The sequence below is a fragment of the Callithrix jacchus genome, chromosome 22 (genome assembly GCF_049354715.1).
Source record: "Callithrix jacchus isolate 240 chromosome 22, calJac240_pri, whole genome shotgun sequence".
NCBI lineage: Eukaryota > Metazoa > Chordata > Mammalia > Primates > Cebidae > Callithrix > Callithrix jacchus.
Genome location: NC_133523.1, coordinates 20932166 through 20955939, shown reverse-complemented (window position 1 = coordinate 20955939; position 23774 = coordinate 20932166). Strand labels below are relative to the sequence as shown.

The window sequence follows — 23774 nt, the reverse complement described above, 5'->3', positions numbered from 1 at the left end:
TCACAGTTAGAGGATACATTAGAGAATATTTCTGTGTTGAAAGTTATTTATTAGATATTGTCAGTCACTCCTTTTTTTTTTGGCTTTTGTTTATATGTGGTTAATAGCTAGAAAGTTCTTCAGGTTTCTTTTCTTGTTTTTTTTTTTTAAAAAAAGAAAGAAAGAAAGAAGAAAAAAAGAAATTTTATAAAGTCAATTCCTCAACTGAGATCTATTGGATTACATGATCCGGGCAGTATTTGGGGTTCAGTTTTTTAAATTCTTTGATTACTCAGATGCACACAGAATTTGGGAAACAGTGATAGACGTCTACTGGGGGGAACTGAAATCTGAATCGTTCCCAGTAAGATCACTAGGAAGCTGTTTGTCAAAGCTGCTCCTTAGGGATTCTTTTTTTTTTTTTTTTTTTTTGTGGTTAGGTCTTTAAGGCAAGCTTCTTTTTTTTTGTGTGTGTGTGTGTTTTTTTTTTTTTGAGGGAAAAAGAGAAAAAGAAGGGGAAATAAAAGAAAAAGAGGGAAAAAGGAATATTACTTCATTCCTAAAATGGGTTTCAATAATGGCCGATCAATATTTTGAGTTTTTAAAGTGGTTAATGCATATTTTATGTGTTTAAATTGGAGAACTCTATTGTGTTTATTTGTTCTGGCTCTGAGTTCAAGTCCTGGATATCGTTATCAATTTGTTGTCTCATTGAATCTAAATCTCATTATGTGTCTTATGTATCTGGGTGTTAAGATCTCTTATTGTTGCATTAATCTTTTTACCCTTGCATCCTTGTAGCTCTGAAATCTATTTTATTAAGTGTGAGAATTGCAACTCCTGCTTTTTATTTATTTATTTTTGCTCTCCATTTGGTTGGTGAGTTTTTTTCCATCCCCTTGTTTTGAGTCTTTGTATATCTTTAGATATATCGTTAGATTTTGTGGATAATGTATATTTTGTGTGTTTAAAATGGAGAGCTCTATTGAGTTTATTTGTTCTGGATCTTAGTTCCAGTCCCGGATATCGTTATCAATTTTCTGTCTCGTTGAATCTAAATCTCATTATGGGTCTTATGTATCTGGGTGTTAAGATCTCTTATTATTACATTAATCCTTTTACCCTTGTATCCTTGTAGCTTTGAAATCTATTTTGTCAAATGTGAAAATTGCAACTCCTGCTTTTTATTTATTTATTTTTGCTCTCCATTTGGTTGGTACTTTTTTTTTTCCAACCCTTTATTTTGAGTCTATGTATATCTTTGGATATACCGTTAGATTTTGTCTGTATCTTTTGATTGGGAGATTTGGTCGATTTAAATTTAGGGTTGCTGCCATTTGATATTAACTGGCTATTTTGTCCTTTCGTTGATAAAAATTCTTCTTTATGTTAATGCTCTTTACTTTTTGGTGTATTTTTAGAAAGGGTCATACTGGTTGTTCCTTTCTGTGTATAGTGCTTCTTTTAGAAGTTCTTGTAAAGCAGGCCTGGTGGTAATAAAATCTCTGAGTGCTTGCTTGTTCCTAAAAAATTTTATTTTTCCTTCAAATGTAAAGCTTAAATTGGCAGGATATGAAATTCTGGGCTGAAAGTTCTGTTGATTAAGTATATTGAATATTGGCTCCCACTCTCTTCTAGCTTGTAGGGTTTCCATTGAGAGATCTGCTGTAAGCCTAATAGGCTTACCTTTATGGGTAACTTGATCTTTCTCTCTGGTTGCCCTTAATATTTTCTCCTTCGTTTCGATCTTGGTGAATCTAGCAATTATGTGCCTTGGGGTTGGTCTTCTTGAGGAATATCTTTGTGGTGTTCTCTGTATTGCCTGGGGTTGAATAGTGTCCTGCTTTGCTAAATTAGGAAAATTTTCCTGGATAATGTCCTGGAGAGTATTTTCCAGCTTGACTTCATTCTCTCCGTCACATTCAGGTACACCAATCAAGCGTATATTAGGTCTTTTCACATAGTCCCATATTGCTTGGAGACTTTGCTCATTCCTTTTTATCCTTTTTTCTTTATTCTTGTCTTGTTTTGTTTCATTAAGTTGATCTTTGACCTCTGATACCCTTTCTTCTGCTTGATCCATTCGGCTGTTTAAGCTTGTACATATTTCACTGAGTTCTCGTGTTGTATTTTTCAACTCCATAAGTTCATTTGTGTTCCTCTCTATATTGTCTATTCTTTTCAACATTTCATCGAACCTTTTTTCCAAGTTCTTAGTTTCTTTACATTGGGTTAGAACAAGTTCCTTTAACTCCCAGAAGTTTCTTATCATCCACCTCTTAAAGCCTACTTCAGATAATGGTACACAGTCCTTTTCCATCAAGGCTTGTTCCGTTACTGATGAGTCCTTTTCCATCAGGGCTTGTTCGGTTGCTGATGAGTCCTTTTCCATCAGGGCTTGTTCTGTTGCTGATGGGTTCTGATTTTGAGTATACTCCGCCTTCTTAGGCTGTTTTTTTCCCTTCATTGTAGATGAACTGCCTTTCTAATTAGGTTTCTGAGTCGACGTCCAACTTATTGATTCCCAGTGCTGGGATCCGAGCAACCCACTGTGGCAGCCTAAATAGCAGCGATAAGACTGATGGTGCTCTTCTGCCCTGGAATCTCTGGTCTGGCTTCCCTCTTGAATCTGCAACAAGTGGCTCTGACTTCCCGGAGCTCCAAACTCCGGTCAGTAGGGGAAGCAGTCCCGTTGGCTCTGCATGAAGAGCTGCTGCGCCGAGGCGCCGGCAAAACCGCTGCGGAGGCCACAAGAGTCACGCTGGCGACCCGTGGGGCTCCTCCACTGGGAATCAGCTGATCGGTGAGTGACGAAAATTCATCTAAAAGTGTGGCGTCGTCTCGTTCTCTGAGCTTTCACTGGGAGCTACAATCCTGAGCTGTTAGTGGTCGGCCATCTTGGATCGATCAGCCAACTGTGTTGAAAGTTATTTATTAGATATTGTCAGTCACTCCTGTAAGTAAGAACCAGTTATCGTTATTCTTGATTTACCTTGAGTCAAATAAAAAATTCTGCTCATGGTCACTTGGTAAATATGCATGTGTGGGTATGTTTTTCAGGGAGTGTTGACATTTAGGGAAGTGGCCATAGAATTCTGTCTGGAGGAGTGGCAATGCCTGGACACTGCACAGCGGAATTTATACAGAAATGTGATGTTAGAGAACTACAGAAACCTGGTCTTCCTGGGTGAGCATAACTTCAATACACAATTTCCTGTATACTCTAAGTTTTATTTCTTTTCTTTTTCTTTTTTTGTAGAAGAATTTTTGCTTTCAGATCTGTTTAAGGAAACAAAAATCAAGATTTGTCTAGTAAAAAAGAATTTTAAGGTGTTTTTGCCCTGAACTTTCCACATTCCTGAGCTGATCTGTGTCCTTCACTCTAGATTAGCATTAATTTTAGAAATTGAGTGGTATAACATACTGTTGCCCACATCTTAAAATCTGATTGCCACCACTAATTTTTGATTTAGTAGTACCAGGTAGTGAAATTGAGAACTTACAAAATTGAAATATTTTCTAAAAATTTTAAATTTTTTGTTATAAATTAGTATTTTAGAGGTATTTTGCTAGAATATTCTATTATATTCTTTTTACTGAGCACACTACTAGGTTGGTAATTGGAGAATACAAGCAAGATTCATGTAATTTTTAATAAAACAGGTATTGCTGCCTCTAAGCCAGACCTGATCACCTGTCTGGAGCAAGGAAAAGAACCTTGGAATGTGAAGAGACGTGAGATGGTAGCCGAAGCCCCAGGTAGGTGAGAGTGAAAATGAGTACAACAGACGACACAGATGAGAGGTATAAAATAAGAAAAAAGCCCATTCTTAAAATGATTTGGAAGTCTGTGTTTCAAAGGAAATAGTTTTTGGGAAGGCTGATTTTTTATTTTTGGTTTTCTGTACTCTCACATGGAAGCATCTTCTGTATTATCTTTTAAAAATCTGTAAAGTTTACTTTCCCTTCAGTGATCTTTCTTCACATTTACAGTGACAGCCTGCTTGTGGCATATAAGCGACTGCAAAATATGATCACTTTTTTATTGTTTTTGAAAACACAGAGATGGCTGCATAATTTTGAGAAACTTTATGTTAAACTGTTTTTTAAGTTCTCTTTTGACATGTCTAAGATGTGTGGGAGTAGTGGTTTCTGTTCCATTATTTTTGTATGGCTAATTTTTCTGAACAATACATTTTGTCTTTTATAGTCTTTAAGTATAGTTTAAAATTATAAATTATGATGTTCTGCTTTTTTCTTTGTTTTTAAGATTGGTTTGGCTATTCAACATTTATTGTAGTGCTACGTGAAATTTAGAATTGTATTTTGTATTATTGTAGAAAATATTGGAATCTTGATAGGGAGTTTATTGAATCTAAAGACCACTATAGATAACATGGCACTTTAACAATATTCTTTCAATCAATAGACATAAAATGTTTTTATATTTATTTTTTTCATTTCAAGTTTTTAATTGATATATCTTTTATTTGAAATATATTTAAGCTCCTTGGTTACATTACATTTGTTCTTAGAAATTTATTATTTTAGTGCTATTGTAAGATTGCCTTCCTTCTCTATTTTATCAGATAGTTTATTTAAAGTGTATGGAACCATAACTTATACTTCTATGTTAATTTTCTATTTTGCTAATTTATTGTGTAATTATTACTTTAATTAGGTTTTAAAGTACTGTTTATGTTTTTTTTTTAATTTAAGATCAAATGATCTAAATAAAACAACTTTGTACTTTTTTGTCTTTAATTTCAATGACTTAAAAATTTTTTTTTGGCCAATTTTTATTGCACCTACTTTCAGTGCTGTGTTAAAATAGAAGCATTGAGAATAGGCACAATATACTTTTGCATTGGGTCTGTGAATTTGAAGGCGCAAACACCTCTTCAAGTTTTTATAAACTGGTTTCAGAAAGTGAAGGTCTTTTGTCGAGTCCCCAGGGTGATGGGATGCCCCATGTGTTTGTAGTGTAGAGAGGCTGTAGCTTGATCACAAAGGCCTTTGGGTCTGCATTAAGGTCCACATGTAGTTGGCTTGTTACAAGGGGATTGGGTAGTTGTAATTCCCATTTTATTTTGGAACAGAGTGAATATTCTTTAGGACTTGGCTTTGTTTGGCAGAATGTAGGGCAGCTTTCTGCAATTGGGTCTGCATATGGTAGGCTTTATATTAGGATGTAGATGAGTTTGGCTTCCACTGAGTACCAGAGAGGATTTCCCAAGGTCACTGTGGGCTTCTACAGAAGCAGAACTTGCCGTGCACTGTGGCTCAGGGAACTAAAACTGAGTCATGGAACTGCTTCAGGGACCACAGTGAGGGCCAACATCTTCAGACCTGCCGGCATGCCTATAAATGGGTGTCTTCCTTCAGGCCTCTGGAAGGGCAGGATCTCTCCCATACTGTGGATAGGAGGAGTTTGGGATGATTACAAGGTAAGTTCAGAATTCTCAGTGGGATCAAGTTTAATGGGCCATTTTCTGGTCTATAGCCAAGAACAGGTATCCTGTAGTTTGCCACCTGAATAAAAGCATGCTTTCTGAAAAGAATGTTCCTCAATCCTGGGCATTAGCAGAGTTTTACAAATCCCTCTCTGGATCTCGAAGCTCTTTTAAGGGCACTTATTTTGGAGATGGGGTCTTGCTACGTAACCCAGGCTGGTCTTGAAATTCTGGCCTGAAGCAGTTCTCTGAGTTATGTACCATGTAGCTGTCATTACAGGTTGGAGCCATGTTTCCTGTTTTTCTCATAAAGGCATTTTTATTATGGATGGCTGATGAATTTTCTTGCTGTCAGAAAATAGGTAAATAGGACACCTTTTATTTTTCCATTTCAGTGATGTCAGTCTCCCTGTACATTTTTACTTTGTATTTTGATTTAGTCTGTAATTTCAGATTTAGAGATTTAGGACAATATACTAGAATTTACATTTTATGCCTGAGTGAATTAAATAATTAGTAAGCAGGCAAAAAGGAAAATAGGCAGATAAAAAAGATTATAGGATTTTCACTCACTTTTGTCTGCCTATATCTAAAATATAACAAATTATTTCCAAATATTTTTTTATATATCAGAGGCTATGATTATATTCTGAAAAAATATATATATATTCTGAAAAAAATATGTATATATATTTTTTCTCTCTTTGCTGTCCATTATGGTATATTTTTTCTTTATTTAGCAATGTAAACCTATTCTTTGCTTCTAAAGTTAGATTAGAGAAGTTTTATTTTGTGTAAGAGTATTATATATTTAAAACATAAAAATATCTCATTTATTAAAATGCTTATTTATCAAAAGTTTGGCATTAGAGTCTTCTGTTTAGGGTTACACTGCATTTTATCTGAAACTTTACTGCATTACAGTGGATGCCAGTGATTCAAAAGAGTCATCTTCAATGAGTTCAGTTACTGTAAACTATTGCAGTTATCCACACAAATTATTTGTTAATGCTTCATCAATTCTGCATACCAGATTTTATGAGTAAACATTGTTTTGTAGTTTCATATTAGTGTTTTTTCTCAGTGTAGGTTTCTTTTTTTTTTTTTTTTCTTTTTTTAAGATGGGGTTTCACCATGTTGGTCAGACTGGTCTTGAACTCCCGACCTCAGGTGATCCACCCGCCTTGACCTCCAAAGTGCTTGGATTACAGGCCTGGGCCACCACGCCCAGTCCAGTGTAGGTTTCTTAACATAAGTTTATTGTGTTTTTTGGTTTTACAATTTTAGACAATTTGCAATTCTGTTTATACAGGTAAGTCAGTTTGGGATTTAATTAAGAGATAAGTCAGCCATATGTCTATTACAATCTGATTATATGTGTGTGTTTTTATAAATATAACTCCAATTTTGGTTATGGCTCATCTTGTATTTATGTTTTCTTAGCTGATTTTTAATGGTGGCTTTATCTTGTCTCAATGAGCAGTCATGGAAATAGTCTTATTTTTACCTTGTGTTTAATAATGAATATATAATTTCTTTGTATGAGAGAAACACTTTTGTGACTTGAAGGTCATATTTGGAAAGATTTATAATTCTTTAAAATTTACCATCTTATGTCTATTTAAGTGTACCTTTCATGGCCAGTGATAGTCCTGATTTACATCTAATCCCCAGATTTTGAAAGCCCAAGGCAGGAAGACTGCTTGAGTCGAAAACTTGAGAACAGCTTGAGAGACATATGGATATTTCATCTCTATAAAATATTTTAAAAAATAGTCAGACATAGGGTGATCCTATCTGCTTGGGAGATGAGGGAGGGAGGATCACTTGAACCTGGAAGTTTGAGGCTGCGGTGAGCCATAATTATGTCATACACTCCAGCTTGGGTGACAGAGTAAGACCCTGACTCAAAAACACTGTACATTTTATGCATGTTAAGTATATTTACATTGTTTTATAAAATATTTCTAGAAATTTTGTCATACACATTTAAAAAAGTACCAATTTTTCCCATTTTCTGGCACTTTTCAAACACCATTCTGTTTTGTGTTTCTAAGAGTAACTGCCGTATGTATCTCATAACATCTCTGTGGCTGGCTCAGTTTATTTTGCATAATGTCATCAAGATTTACCTTTATAGTTAGAATATTTCCTGCTTTTTTGAAAATTTGAGTAAATATTTTGGTATTTTTATATTTTAAATTATACATTTACTGAACTATTTCGTGACAGAAATTTGTATTGCTTTTACCTATTGGCTTTCAGTAACAATGGTAAAATAATTATGGGTATGCAAATGACTTTATATGACCATATATGTGAGAGTTTATATATGTGCTGCATCCTATTGCATTCATTTTTTTTTTCTTTTTTGAAACACAGTCTCACCCTGTCACCCAGGCTGGAGTGCAGTGGCATCATATTGGCTCACTGCAACCTCCACCTCCTGGGTTCAAGTGATTTTCCTGCCTCAACCTCCTGAGTAGCTGTGATTACAAGCACCTGCCGCCACACCCAGCTAATTTTTGTATTTTTAGTAGAAATGGGGTTTTACTTTGTTGGTCAGGCTGGTCTTGAACTCTTGACATCATGATTCACCCGCCTCATCCTTCCAAAGTGCTGGAATTATAGGGATGAGCCAGCACGCCCAGGCCATTCTATTTTATTAGTATACATTTTTACCTTTACACTCCTACCAAATTGTTTTAATTCTCTAGCTTTTAATGTGTTTTGAAATTAGAAACTGTAATGCCACCAGCATTGTTTTGTTTTGTTTTCAATATTTTGGGGTACTTTATTGTCTGTAGAGATTTTATATACTTGGGATTGCTGTTTCTATTTCTTAAAAAATGCAATGAGAAATTTTAAAAACTGTGTATTAAATCTGTAGATTTCATTGAGAAATATGAACATCATTACAATATTACCTAGGATTACAATATAGCTAGTATTACAGGCGCCTACCACCATGCCTGGCTAATTTCTGTGCTTTTAGTAGAGACGGGGTTTCACCAGGTTGGCCAGGACAGTTTCAAAGTCCTGACCTCAAGTGATCCTCCCGCCTCGGCCTCCCAACATGCTGGGATTACAGGTGTGATGCCCTGTGCCTGACCTAAATCTGTAAGTTTTAATGTCCTTTTTTGTCTCCTTGGAATTTTGAGTTGAAGTATGTTTTAAAAATGTGACATTTTTTGACTTAAGATGTAGCTAGCATAATACTATTTTGAATTTTTCTGCTCTCATTTCATTACTGTTTTCATTTAATGTCTACTTCCATCTTGCTCCTTTCAGTGTTTATCACTAGATCTCAATTGACTTTTGTAGAAAAAGAAGTGGATCTTTGGTTTTTAAATTTTTAATATATTTATTGAAAGTATGTCTCTTGATTTGAAAGTTGATTTTATATGTGTATTTAAATTTCTGAAAGAGGAAGACCTAATGTTGTTTTAAATTATTTTATTTGATTCTTGCATCTTTGTTTCTCCTTTCCTCTCTTGTTTTGTGTCGTTAGAGTTTTGTATTGATATGCTTTTACTTATTTCTAATTTTCTTTTGTGTATCTATAAAGATTTTTTTTAAAGTGGTATCTTGGGGATTACATAAAACCTCTATAAGGAAAACTGGTATATTTTTTATTTGGTACAAAATAAACTTCAGTTGAACAAAACATTCTTTTCTCCTTACATCTGCCCTGAAATTTGTCATTGATGTTGGTAATTATGTTTTTACATTATATATTCATTAACAGGTGTTTCTAATTTCTATGCTTTTATTTTTCAAATATTAGAGAATAATTTTAAATGTTTACTGCCAGTGTTTTCTTAAATTCTTTTATTTTCAGTTTAAGGAACTGCTTCCAGCGTCTTTTATATTTACGGCATATGCAGTGCCAATATACTTTTTTGAAATTCAGTTGTTTCAGAAGATTTGTTTGTGTTTGCTTGTTTCAGAAGGAGTCTCATTCTGACCCCAGTGCAGTGACGTGATCTTGGCTCACTGCAACCTCTGCCTCCTGGGTTCAAGCGATTCTCCTGCCTCAGCCTCTCGAGTAGCTGGGACTACAGGTGCACCCAGCTAATTTTTGTGTTTTTAGTAGATGTGGGGTTTCACTACATTGGCCAGGCTGGTCTTAATATCCTGACCTCGTGATTCACCTACCTCAGCCACCCAAAGTGCTGGGATTGTAGGCCTGAGCCACCACACCCAGCCCGGAAGATTATTTTCTTTTCTTTTTTAGGGAATCCATAAGCATAAGCATAGGAAAACTGCATGGGCAACAAAATACAGGTATTTTTGACAGCACCAATGGATGAACACAAGCTGGAATGAGGTCAAGGCTTGCAGACATTTGATGTAGCTCTACATCCTCATGCCTAATGTGGATTATAATTACAATTGCCTCTGTCTAGTTCTCAAGCCTATGAAATATTTAAAACATCTTTTTCTAGCATATGTAAGATAAAAAGAGCTTAGAATTTTCCTTCCATAAGCAAATCACGTTAAGAGAGTTGGAGATGGGCTTTCTTTTAAATCATGGCCTAGTTTGGGGCTTGAGTTTCTTTCCAGGGGACTCATTCTGTATTCATGTTCAATCTGGTTTCGCGGCAGGGAAGTGTGGCATTGAGTTTGTGGTGCACAGGATGAAAAACGAGGCAAAATCATCATGACAGCAGTTTTTTCAAAATCTTTCAACATCTGATTAGAGGGAGCCATTCCCATCCTGCTTGAGATGAAGCTGTTCAGCAGACATCCCCCAGGACTCTTCTGATTAAAGCAGTTTTTGCATAGCGTTAGCCAAATCTCAGTCAGTTCAAGGTCCTTTCAGTGCTACACTTTCTTAACATTGGAAGATTCTATTTGATACCAAAACAGCACTGGATGGAAAGAAAAGATCAACATGAAGGGCATTTACACAAAGGAGGATTCTGATTCAATTTCTTTCCCAATGGATAGATTCATTCTGGGCTCAGGATATTACATTGCTGATAGAATTTTTTTCAAGTCTCTGCTCTAGGCAGTTTAACTTGTGTAGTGGTCTGTTTTCATTTCCAGTTCTCCTTGCAATAAAAGAAACTGAAATTCCTGGGCTCTGACAGAAGCTTTCTGGGCTGCCTTAGTGACCTGTACAAGCCATCAGAAGTCAGAACCAGCTCTAGAATGAGTGGGTACAAATGTTCCCGAAAACCAGCTCTTGGTTTTCTGCGGGAAAGGTGGAAATAAGAGAGCATGGACACTTCTGATGCATGAAAAATTGCCTAAGCCTCACTACAGTCCTAAATCTCAGCCTTCTCTTCCATTAGGTATTTGGATTCCAGATATACTAGTCAGTGGCTGCACTGAGCTACTTTTAGTTTTCTCTAGTTTGCTCTTAACTAGACTTGAGTAGAAAAATAAAGTGGCGAGACATCAGAAAAGCCTAAGCACCAGACAGTCCAGAAGTTGGATACTCGTTTTCCAAATAGAATAATAGGGTATAGGCTCTGTTTGGTAAGGGCACTTCACTTTTTTGTAATTGCATTTTAGGTTTTGCGGTACATGTGAAGAACATGCAAGATGGTTGCATAGGTACACACATGGCAGCGTGATTGGCTGCCTTCCTCCCCTTCACCTATATCTGACATTTCTCCACATGCTGTCTCTCCCCAACTCCCCACCCCCCAGATTATTTTCTTTTTATTTGGCAGGACAGGTTTGTTGTTGGTTATTATTCTCACTTGATTGCTTCCCCACCCCCTGCAGGAATTTGTCTGTGTCACACGGTCTCTTTCTGGCCTACAAAATTTGTTTTGGTAATTCACTTGTTATATCATAACACTATGTTTGTAAATGACACATTACTTTTATCTTGCAGCTTCCAAAACTGTTTTCTAGTCTGATTTTTGAGAATGTACTTATATGTGTATTTGTATAAATACCTTTGCTTCTGTCCTAATTTGTTTGTTGAACCTCTTCATTTTTACATTATTTTTAGGATTTTCCAATTGTTTACTTTTCTATTTCTTGCCTCCAAAATTTGAGAAAATACTTTAGATATTTTATGCTTTCAGTCTTATTTTTATGATTTTTACAGTGGTCTGTGTTCCTGTTTTACCCATTGAATATTTTTTTTTTTTTGGGGGGGCGGGTGGAGGAAGCCAGGAAGGGAGGGATGAAGGAAGGAAGGAAGGAAGGGAGGAAGCGGGGAGGGAGGGAGGGACGGAGGGAAGGGAAGGAAGGAAATCAAGCAATGAGAGAGACATTGCCGACTTGGATCTAGAGGTTTACAAGTTGATTTCTTTTTTTTTGAGAGAAGGAAAGAAAAAAAAAAATAAGTAAAGGAGAGGAAGAAAGAGGAAGAGAAAGAGGGAGAGTAAATGGAAATATTGCTTTATTTTGAAAAAAGTTGGGTATTAATAATGGCCAATCAATGTTTCATTTAAACTCATGGGTAGGTGTGATGTGGTGTTGACAAGAATGTGTATTTTGTGTATTTGAAGTGGAGAGCTCTATAAATATTTATTAAGTTTACTTGTTCCAGATCTGAGTTCGAGTCCTTGATATCCTTATTAATTTTCTGTCTCATTGAATCTAAGTCTCCTATCTGGGTGTTAGGATCGTTAGCTCTTGTTGTTGCATTGATCCTTTTGCCACTGTATCTTTGTTGCTTTAAAATCTATTTTATCCGATACGAGAATTGCAACTCCTGTTTTTTATTTATTTATTATTTATTTTTGCTCTCCATTTGGTTGATAAATCTTTCTCCATCCCTTTGTTTTGAGTCTTTGTGTATCCTTGCATGTGAAACAGGTCTGGATGTAACATGCCATTGGGTTTTGGCTGTGTCTGTGTCTTTTGATTGGGGGATTTAGTCAATTTAAATTTAGGGTTACTGCCATTTGATGTTGACTGGCTGTTTTATCCATTCGTTGGTGTGAATTCTTCTTTATGTTGGTGCTCTTTACTTTTTGGTGTATTTTTAGAAAGGCTAATACTGGTTGTTTCTTTCTGTGTGTATTGCTTCTTTCAGAAGCTCTTGTAAAGCAGGCCTGGTGGTAATAAAATCTCTGAGTTCTTGCTTGTTCATAAAAGATTTTATTTTTCCTTCAGTTGTGAAGCTTAGTTTGGCTGGATATGAAATTCTGGGCTGAAGGTTCTGTTCTTTGAGGATGTTGAATATTGGCCCCCACTCTCTTCTGGCTTGTAGAGTTTCTGCTGAGAGATCTGCTGTAAGTCTGATAAGCTTGCCTTTGTGGGTAATCTGACCTTTCTCTCTGGCTGCCCTTAGTATTTTCTCCTTCGTTTCAACCCTGGTGAATCTAACGATTATGTGCCTTCGGGTTGCTCTTCTTGTGGAATATCTTTGTGGTGTTCTCTGTATTACCTGGGGTTGAATGTTGACCTGCTTTGCTAGTTTAGGAAAATTTTTCTGAATAATATCCTGAAGGGTATTTTCCAGCTTGGATTCATTCTCTCTGTCGCATTCAGGTACACCTATCAAAGGTAAATTTGGTCTTTTCACATATTCCCACATTTCTTGGAGACTTTGCTCATTCCTTTTTATCCTTTTTTCTCTAATCTTTTCTTCACGTTTTATTTCATTAAGTTGGACTTTGACCTCTGATATCCCTTCTTCTGCTTGAACAATTCGAGTGTTTAAACCTGTGCATACTTCTCGGAGTTCCTGTATTGTATTCTTCAGTTCCATTAATTCACTCATACTCCTCTCTAGGTTGTCTATTCTCAATAGGATTTCATCAAACCTTTTTTCAAAGTTCCTAGTTTCTTTACGTTGGGCTACAACATGGTCTTTTAACTCACCGAAGTTTGTTATTATCCATTCCTTGAAGAGTGATTCTGTCATCAGGATGCGCTCGTTCTCCATCAAGCCTTGTTCCATTGTTGATGTGGAACTGTGATCATCTTTAGAGGGAGAGGCGTTCTGACTTCAAGTGTTCTCAGCTTTTTTACGCTGGTTTCTTCCCGTCATTGTAAATTTATCCTCCTCTCATCTTTGAAATTACCAACTTTCAGATTAGGTCTCTTGAGTGGATGTCCAGGTTGTTAGTTCCCCGGGCCAGAGCAGCGGCGTTAAAACTGATGGTGCTTTTCTGCCCAGGATTCTCCTGTCTGGCTTCCTTCTTGTGTCCGTAATGGGTGACTCTGCCTTCCCAGGGCTCCAAACCTTGGTCAGAAGGGGAACCGGTCCCGTTTACTCTGCGCCGAGTGCTGCGTGCCGAGGTGCCGTCACAGGTGCTGCCGGGCTCTGGTGTCGTGTTGGGGGCCCTTGTGGGTCCTCCGAACCTGTTTATTCTGCTCCAAGAGCTGCCGCGCCAAGGTGCCGGCGGAACCGCTGCGCCGGCCACGAGAGTCATGCTGGCCACCCGTGTGTTTCCTCCACTGGGGGATCTTCTGCTCCGTGAGTGACCAGAATTTGTCTGAAAGTGTGGCGTCCTCTAGTTCTCCGCGCCTTCCCTGAGAGCTGCAATCCCGGGATGTTAGTGATCAGCCATCTTGGATCATTCTCTTACCCATTGAATATGATTCAACTTATTATCAGTGTTTAAAATTAATGTGTGTGTCTTTTTCATGTTTTTTTGAGAATTATATAATATTTTTGATAAAATTATATTGCCCTATTGTTATCTTTGAGTTTTGAGCATTTTAAAAAAGCTACCTGTCACAGTCTCTAAAATGTAGTTTCATGTGACATAGTCTGAAACAATTATCTTAGCTAGAGATTCTGGGAGTCTCTCAAACATGTCTTTAGAATTTGCCTTGTCTAAAATTATCTGTTTAGTTTATAGTTAAAGGAGTTCATTCATGTTTCTTTCTTCTTTTTCTTTTTTTCTTTTGAGACAGTTTCTCTTTTGTCACCGAGACTGGAGTGCAGTGGCATGGTATTAAGTCACTGCAGCATCTGCCTCCCAGGTTCAAGTAATTCTCCTGTCTCAGATTCTCACATAGCTGGGATTACAGGCATGCATCTCCATGCTCAGCTAATTTGTATTTTTAGTAGAGGCAGGGTTTTGCCATGTTGCCCAGGCTGGTCTCAAGCTCCTGACCTCATGGGATCCACCCACCTTGGCCTCTCAAACTGCTAGGATTGCAGGTGTGAACCACCACACTCAGCCTGTTTATATTTCTTCTTAATAACCAGTAATCACTTGCTACAACTGTTTTCTGTCTATGATACCACAGTCTTTCTGCTGCTGGACAACCTACCTTTTGTCTCAGCAGACTCAAACTGTCATTTGAAAGAATACCACTATTTATTTCAGATCTTTAGGTAATGAGAGACAGGAGCCAGTGGCTGTAAAAGATCCTAACATCCATAAATTAAGATGTATAAGGCAGTGTTTTCCTTGTCTTTTAAGAAGGAAACCAGCAGTTGGCAATTTATTTGAAGTCACTATGTTTTATTGGAAATCAGGAAGATCCGTAGTGTGTAAATGTAGGAGACTTTTCTTCTATGTGGCTGTTTGCATTGGGCTCACCAGGGGCATTGCACACACTTTAATTTTTTATAAATGTAATTTGTCTGTATATTTTTGTTACATTTACATGTCTGTGAAAAAATTCAGGCCTGTAATATTTTGCTATGCCATCTTTTGATGTGGTTTGTACAATTTTATACATAATATTTGTAAAGTATATTCATCTGAGTCTAGTAAGTGGAGTAATTTGTTATTTTTATTTCTTTCAGGTGTATGTTCTTATTTTGCCCAAGAATGTTGGCCAAAGCAGGGCATAAAAAATTATTTCCAAAAAGTGATACTGAGAAGATATAAACAATGTAAACATAAAAATTTCCAGTTAAGAAAATGTTGTCAAAGCGTGGATGAGTGTAAGGTGCTCAAAGAATGTTACAATGGACTTAACCAGTGTTTGACGACTACCCAGAGCAAAATACTTCAATGCAAAAAATTTGTGAGAGTCTTTCAAAACTTTTCATATTCAAACAGACATAAGATAAGACAAACTAGAAAGAAACCTTTTAAATGTAGAGAATGTGAAAAGACATTTTGCACGTTTTCACACTTAGTGCAACATAAAAGAATTCATAGTGGGGAAAGATCCCACAAACGGAAAGAATGTGGCAAAGCATATAATGAGACCTCAAATCTTTCTACCTATAAAAGAATTCATACTGGAAAGAAACCTTACAAATGTGAAGAATGTGGAAAAACCTTTAACAGGTTCTCTCACCTTACTACACATACGAGAATTCATACTGGAGAGATACTCTACAAATGTGAAGACTGTGGCAAAGCTTTTAGCCAGGCCTCACATCTTACTAAACATAAGATAATTCATTCTGAAAAGAATCCCTACAAATGTGAAAAAAGTGGAAAAGCCTTTAAGTGGTTCTCACACCTTACTGCACAAAAGAGAATTCATACTGGAGAGAAACGCTGCAAATGTGAGGAACATGGCAAATCTTTTAGCTTGTCCTCAACCCTTACTACACATAAGAAAATTCATTCTGGAGAGAAACCCTACAAATGTGAGAAATGTAAAAAAGCCTTTAACCGGTTCTCACACCTTACTACACATAAGAGAAATCATACTGGAGAGATATCCAACAAATGTGAAGAATGTGGCAAAGCTTTTAGCCAGTACTCCTATCTGAATATACATAAGAGAATTCATACTGGAGAGAAACCCTACAAATGTGAGGAGTGTGGCAAATCTTTTAGCTGGTCTTCAACCCTTACTAGACATAAGAAAATTCATACTGGAGAAAAACCTTACAAATGTGAAGAATGTGGCAAATCTTTTACGTGGTCCTCAACCCTTACTACACATAAGAAAAAACATACTGGAGAGAAACCCTACAAATGTGAAGAATGTGGCAAAGGATTTATGTTGTCCTCAACCCTAACTAAACATAAGAGGATGCACACTAGAGAGAAACCCTACAAATGTGAAGAATGTGGCAAAGCTTTTAGCCAGTCCTCAACCCTTACTACACATAACAGAATTCATACTGGAGAGAAACCCTACAAATGTAAAGACTGTGGCAAAGATTTTAAAGTATCCTCACACCTTACTAGACATAAGAGAATTCATACTGGAGAGAAACCCTACAAATGTGAGGGATGTGGCAAAGCTTTTAACCAATCTGCAACACTTACTACACATAAAAAAATTCATACTAGAGAGAAAGCCTACAAATATGAAGAATGTGGAATAGTCTTTAACCAGTCCTCAAACCTTACAATTTGTATGATAATTTTTAATGGAGAGAATCCATAAAGTGTGAAGAATGTGGTAAAGCCTTAAATTAATCCTCAATTCTTAACAGAAATAAGATGATTTATACTGGAGAGAAAGTCTACAAACCCAAAAGTTGTAACAATGCTAGAAATAGAAATTCCATTTGACCCAGCAATCCCATTACTGGGTATATATCCAAAGGACTATAAATCGTTCTACTATAAGGACACATGCACACGAATGTTCCTTGCAGCACTGTTTACAATAGCAAAGACCTGGAACCAACCCAAATGCCCATCGACGATAGACTGGACAGGGAAAACGTGGCACATATACACCATGGAATATTATGCAGCCATCAAAAACGATGAGTTCGTGTCCTTTGTAGGGACATGGAGGAACCTGGAAACCATCATTCTCAGCAAACTGACACAAGAACAGAAAATCAAACACCACATGTTCTCACTCATAGGTGGGTGTTGAACAATGAGAACACATGAACACAGGGAGGGGCGCATCACACACTGGGGTCTGTCGGGGGGAAATAGGGAATCGCCAGTGGGGGGTGCGGAGTTGGGGAGAGAGAGCATGGGGAGAAGTGCCAGATATAGGTGAAGGGGAGGAAGGCAGCAAATCACGCTGCCGTGTGTGTACCTATGCAACAGTCTTGCATGTTCTTCACATGTACCCCAAAACCTAAAATGCAATAAAAAAGCACCTCAAACATTTTCAAATATTAAAGAAATTGTGCTGGTGAGAAATCATAGAAATATGAATAATGTGAGGAAGTCTTTAAATGGTTGACACGATTGTAGGTGAGGTGGTTCATACTAGAGAAAACTTCTACAAGTATGAACGATGTGGCAAAACTTTTAAACCATGCTCACACCTTCTTGCACAGGAAAGCATTTATACTTGAGAAAAAAATGTACAAATAGAAAGTAGAAAAGTGGTTAATATCTGCTCACAATCTTACTCTACATCAGAGTTTATCCTTAATAAAAGCATTAAAAATGCAGGTTTCTCAAAAGGTTCTTCAGAAAATATAAGCCTTTAAAGTGCTGAAGAGGATTTATTTGGAAGACAAACATGACAAACATAAAGAGAGTTGTAGCACATTTACTTGCAACACAGATCTCGTCCTCATTTTATATTAGAGGCAAACTCTGACCCAACTGCTTAAACTTTGTTCAACATCAGAAAATTTATGTAGAAGAAAAACCTTGCAAATGGAATAAATTTGGAGAAAAAAATTACAGCTTAGAAAACTTCAGAGAGTCATAAAAATATATATAAATAAAAAAACGAGAGTTTATATTAAATATATTTTTGCAGATATAGTAAATAGAAAAGATAATTCAAAATTAAGTTATGTAAATATCAGAATTTACATTAGACATGCATAAGGCACTGACACTTCAGACTTTAAATCAGAGTTCTGAGTTTAGAAAATATAACAAGTTGGTAGAAAAATTATTCGTATGTAACTTTAAAAATAGAAGATTTTTTGGAGAGTTATAATTACATTACAAGTATACTTTTTTTGGAAAGATTACAGATTTTGTGAAAAGCAATGTTGTTACTAATTATCAAATTACTTCATACAGATAATCTTGCAATTAACTCAAATTACTTCCTGGAAAATAATTAGTTCCTTTTTATCTTTTGAGATGAAGTCTTGCTTTGTCTCCCAGGCTGGAGTGCAGTGGCACAATCTCAGCTCACTGCAACCTCTACCTCCTGGGTTCAAGTGATTTTCCTGCCTCAGTTTCTTAAGTAGCTGGGATTACAGGCACATACCACTATCTCAGGCTATGTTTTATATTTTTAGTAGAAGTGGGGTTTGGACATGTTGGCCAGGCTGGTCTCAAACTTGAGACCTCAGGTGTTCCACCCAGCTCAACCTTCCAAAGTACAGGGATTACAGGTGTTAACCACTGTGCTCAGTCCATCATGTTTCTTTATTACTATTGTGTTTGTACATGAAAGCATGTGACCAATTGTTGCTGTATCAAGACAGAAGAGATAATTTTTAGTAGGTGAACGTCTATGACCTCTTACGAAAGAGTAAGGACATTAAAATGTAACACACATGATGAAAATCTAAAAAGATTCTTTGTGGTTAACTTACAGTAGTGAGTGATGCATGAGGTAGGTGTCCAGAGTAATATTCTTCTGCATTATATTGAGAGACAAATACTGTTAGTTTTAGTTAAATTGTCTTTGCCTGGTGGCTCAGACCCGTAATCCCAGCACTTTGGGAGACCAAGACTTGTGGATCACAAGGTCAGGAGTTTGAGACCAGCCTGGCCAATGTGGTAAAACCCAATCTCTACTAAAAATACAAAAATTAGCTGTGCTTGGTGGTGCACACCTGTAGTTCATTCAGCTACTCGGGAGACTGAGGCAGAAGAACCGCTTCAACCAAGGAGGCGAAGGTTACCAATGAGCTGAGATTGTGCAACTGCACTCCAGCCTAGGTGATACAGTGAGACGCTGTCTCAAAAATAAATAAAATAAAATTAGCATATTATTTTACCGATTGTACTTTTATGAAACAAAATGCAGTACATGCTAAAAATTTTAGATTAGGTGTGAATTTCTTAATTCAACGTTTTTCACATTTTAAATATTGCACATTCAATTACATCTTATTCCATTTACTTTAACCTAGTCCTCCTGACTCAAGGGTATAGGTAAAAGATAAAAGAATACACGATTTGGTTAAATCATGGACTAAGGTCTCTAGTAATCTTTTTTGCCACTGGCTTAAAACTGCAATAAGTTAATCAATATTGTTCCAGTAGGTAAAGTTTTTTTTCCTGCATTTAACTTTTGTTAATTTTTGTGGGCACATATTTATGTTATATATATGTACATATGTTACAAATATTCTGATAGGCATACAGTATTTAATCACATTAGGTTGACTGAGGGATCCATCACCTCTAAAATTTATCTTTTGTATTACAAACAATTCTACAGATATAGAAATTTTATGACGTAAAAGTAAAATTGACTACAGGGTCAGTTTCGTAATAATAAAAATTGTATACAGTTACAAATAAAATTTACACATATCTGAGTCCTGGATAAATACTTTTAAAAATTTCTTAGTCTTCTTTTCATATGTGGCCTGTATCCTTTCAAACACATAAAGATTTTTAGTTTTAATTTACCTAGAGTTAAATATACACATCTGTTAGTCTAAATATAAACTTTAGGTGGAAGAAAATAATGAATTAAGTATGTTTGAGTATGAGTTTGTAACTATTTTCAGAATAAACGATCAATATTGGAAAAAAGTCATTTTGATAAGATGTATAATTTTCTTTGTGTCTTCATTTTCTTTGAGACAGAGTAAATATTGCACCTGTTATGTTATTGACTCCTATGTGAGCAGATATTAGGCAAGAGAAGAGAATCACAGCATCCTAGTTATGAGCACAGATATATGTCCCAAAGCCCCAAGCAGGAGGTGCCAAGGCAGGAGGAGTACCAGGACCTAGGTGCTGGGTTCCACCCAGCTTGGGAAGGCGCCTGCAGGGCTGGCATCTGCCCCTGCCAGGCGGGGGTCTCCGGAAGTGCGGGCTGTGGAGGTGGAGGTGGCACGGCTTGGGGTTCGCCGGACACCCCAGCCACGTGGAGCCCCTGGCCCCAGCCCAACCAGGGACCCTGGGGGGCCCTGTGTGGCACCCGCATACCTTGCCCCTGTGGCTAGGCTTCAGCGGGCCCAAGCTGTCCCACGGAGAACGTCCCTGGCAGGCCGGCATGTGGCCGGTCCCGCTCCTCCTGGCATCTGATCGGGTGGGGAGGGCCCCGAAGGCTCTGAGGGTGGGGGAGCGCCACTTCTGAAAGAGCCAGGGCGGCGAACCCGAAAGCCCCGAGTGCCGGGCAGGTTGCGAGATTCCTTCTGCCTGTGGGGCCTGTCCGTGCAAAAGCAGGGGCACGGCCCTTGCTGCCTGGCTCACGACAGGCCCCTGTGGGAGGGCCCCAGGCGCACAGGGCACTTGGGGTGCGGGAAGCGCCGCCCCCCACGCCCTGGTGTGGGTGGAGGCGACCCAGGAGCGAGCAGAGGAGCCGCACCCGCCAGGAGCCCTGTTGCACAGGCCGCCTGCGGCCAGGGGTCCCCTGCCAGCCCGGCCTGGATGCCTGGCCCTTCGATTCTGAAACCAAATCTGAATCCTGGACGCCGGGAGGCCCGTCTCTCCGGCCAGTTCCTCCCTGGTGGCGAAGTCCGGAAAGCGCTCTCGCTCGAAGGCCCGGAGGAGCACGGCGGTCTGGGACTGGGTCACGGCCGTCCGCTTTCGCCGGCCTTCTGGCGGGCCGCGTGGCCCAGGCCAGGGCCTGGATTCCCGCCGGTGCTGCCTCAGCCGGCGCGATCTCTCGTTCTGAAACCAAATCTGGACCCTGGGCTCCGGAACGCCGATGGCCTGGGCCAGCTGTTCTCTGGTGGCCATGCCCGGGTACGGGTTCCGCTCAAAGGACGCTCGCAGGGCGTCCCTCTGGCTCGGAGTCCAAACGAGCCTCTTTCGCCTTCCTCGCCCTCGGGCCTCCGCCGGGAGAGGGCTGCCGGGAGCTGTGGGGAGAGCCATCGCGGGGAGACCGGGCCGAGTGTCACAGACAGACACAGGCACACAGAGGCCCGGCGGCTCCCGCGCGCCTCAGCCAACCTCTGCTGTGCACCGCACCTGCAGGCAGGTCAAGCCAGGAGTCCGGCCCCGCCAGCCAGGGGCCGCTTTTATAGAGACCTAGCGGCCCCACCCCTTCCTGAATTTGCATGAGCTCCGGGGACCCAGGGCGGGGTAGCCCGCCCTCTCAAGCCGGAAACCACAGGGACACCAGGGCCCTGTGGGGTGGTCGGGGGTGGGGCCTGAGCGGCGGGGGAGGGACACGCGGGGCTTCGGGGGCTGGACCTCTGGGGTTCTCCAGGAATTCTACGGAAACTGGAAGCCTCTCTCCGGGCTCGAACACGTCACCAGGGAGGGTGGCGTGCAGAAGCGAACCCCCGTGACAGGCCTGAGTTTTCCAAGCCCCCCCTCTCCGTCAAGGCGTCCACGTCTGTGGGTGTCGCCGTTGCCACGACACTCTCACACACGCAGCTGCGTGGATCCGGTTCGTGTTCCTGTAGAAAACGAGAGCGAAGGCACGGAGAAAGAAAACATCCCGGGCAGAGACGGCCTGACGAGGGATTCCTGTTTCCTGCCACACGGGGAGTCTCGGCAACCTGGATAGAAAGGGCAGCGACACGCTGCTGCTTTTCCACGGATCCCTGGGAGTTTCTGTTTCCCCGCCGAGCTCGGGGAACAAAACAGTGAACGTCATCAGGTCACCACGACTTAGGAAGCCACAGAGACCTGAGCGACAGGCACCCTTGCGGAGGTCACATACAAAAATTACAAAAAATTAGCCGGGCGTGGTGGCAGACGCCTGTAATCCCAGCTACTTGGGAGGCTGGGGCAGGAGAATTACTCAAACCCGAGGGGTGGAGGTTGCCGTGAGCCGAGATCCGGCCATTGAACTCCAGCCTGGGCGAGAGGGCGAGACTCTGTATTTAAAAAAGAAGAAAAACGAAACAAAACAAAAAACAAAAAAGACAACACCGCGACCAACAACCACAACCCAGAGGCATTCCAACATATAAAACGCCAGGTCGAAAGGTCGCATCCTGCTTTTGCCTTGTGAGTCATCCTCTTGGCACTCTGCCACGCGTACTTTCCCTCCTTCTCTTCCGCTTCCGAAGCTTCTTCATACACGTTTACTGCTGCTCGGAAACTCTCCTGCTTTACGGCCCTCGGTGGAGTCCTTTCTCCTGAGGAGGCAAGAATCGCGGTTTCTGTAGACTCACACCCCTAGGAATTCCTTTGCCCTAACCGGCAACAGGTAGGAGAAATGAGGGACATCGCCTAGGTGCTGGTCCAGAAATAGGTCACCGTACCGTATCCGGGGAAAGCCCCAAAAAGAGTCATTACCTCGGAGAAGTGCTTAGAAATATATCCCAATACCTCCTGTGGGTAGGACCACGTGAGAAGAGAAGAGTTAAATAGCCTAGAGGCTGTGCTCAGCTGTATGTCCCAAATCAGCCCAGTGGGAAAAGCCAAGGCGTAATACGAGAGACACGTCGTGTAGGTGCTGAGTCAGGTGAAATGTTCCATTTCAGTGTCGGTGGACACTTCCCAGGAAGAAGAGGAGACACAGGCCATCTAGCAGAAGAGACCAAAAGTATGTAATGATGATACCTGTGGGCAAGAATCCAGACAAGAAAATCACATCACCTGTGTGCCGGGCCGGTGACAAGTCACTCTTTCTTTTGTAAGCGTAGCCCAGTCAGGCAAGCAGAGTTACCTCAACTAGGGTCCAGAGACAAGTCACATCCTCTCCTGTGGGCAAAGAGCAGGGGTAACAAGACAATCATTTTGAATAGTGGAGTCCCCAGAGATAACGTCGCAATGGTCTCTGTGGGCAGGGTTCATGCAGGAGACTCACATCACATTGACTGTGGACTCAACAGTGTGTCGCAAGGCTTTCTGAGAAGAGAGTCATGACAAAAAAGGAATGTAACTTGATACTGGGCCCAGCAATAAGTTATTGACTCCTATGTGAGTAGATATTAGGCAAGAGAAGGGAATCACAACATCCCAGTTATGAGCATAGACATATGTCCCAAAGCACCAAGCAGGAGGTGCCAAGGCAGGAGGACAGTGTCCCACGACCTAGGTGCTGGGTCCCATCCTACCTCCCACCCGCCGTCCCTCCCTCACTCCCTTCCCACTCCCTGTCTCCCTTGCGTCCTTTCCTCCCTTCACGCGTCCCTCCCTCTCCGCCTGGGATCCTCTCCCATCTCTACCAGCCTTCCCTCCCGCCTGGGGAAAGCAGCCCTTCCGTTTGCCCGCGGGACAGGGGGGTTGTGTGGGCAGTGGTGTCCGGTCTATATTGAGCTGCCAGGCACTACCGGTGATGGCGGGGAAGCTGGCGGGGCAGCGGTGTGCGAGTGATCGGTGTGCGAGTGATCGGTGGGCGAAGTGGAGAGGCAGAACAGGGGTGCAGCGGAATGGAGAGCGGGCCTGCCTGGGGACCCGGCCCGGTGTTTCTGGGGCAAAACGCCCCCTCTTCTCACCCTCCTGAAGCCTGCGGGTTGGCGTGGGG

General features: G+C 40.2%; 1 protein-coding gene across 2 annotated transcripts in view; it reads left to right on the top strand.

Moving 5' to 3' along the window:
• The window catches only part of LOC100415596 (uncharacterized), a 35291-nt gene extending 17918 nt beyond the window's left edge, over positions 1-17373 (top strand). Inside the window, exons 2-5 of one of the 2 annotated variants that reach the window (XM_054249765.2) lie at positions 2452-2782; positions 3040-3166; positions 3643-3738; positions 15115-17373. In XM_054249765.2, coding sequence (XP_054105740.2) covers positions 3133-3166; positions 3643-3738; positions 15115-16667 — 1683 coding nt within the window. In that variant the 5' untranslated portion in view covers positions 2452-2782; positions 3040-3132 and the 3' untranslated portion in view covers positions 16668-17373. The remainder of the gene's footprint in view (positions 1-2451; positions 2783-3039; positions 3167-3642; positions 3739-15114) is intronic. The other variant, XM_035285555.3, reaches the window with a different exon arrangement.
• Positions 17374-23774: the final 6401 nt, after the last annotated feature.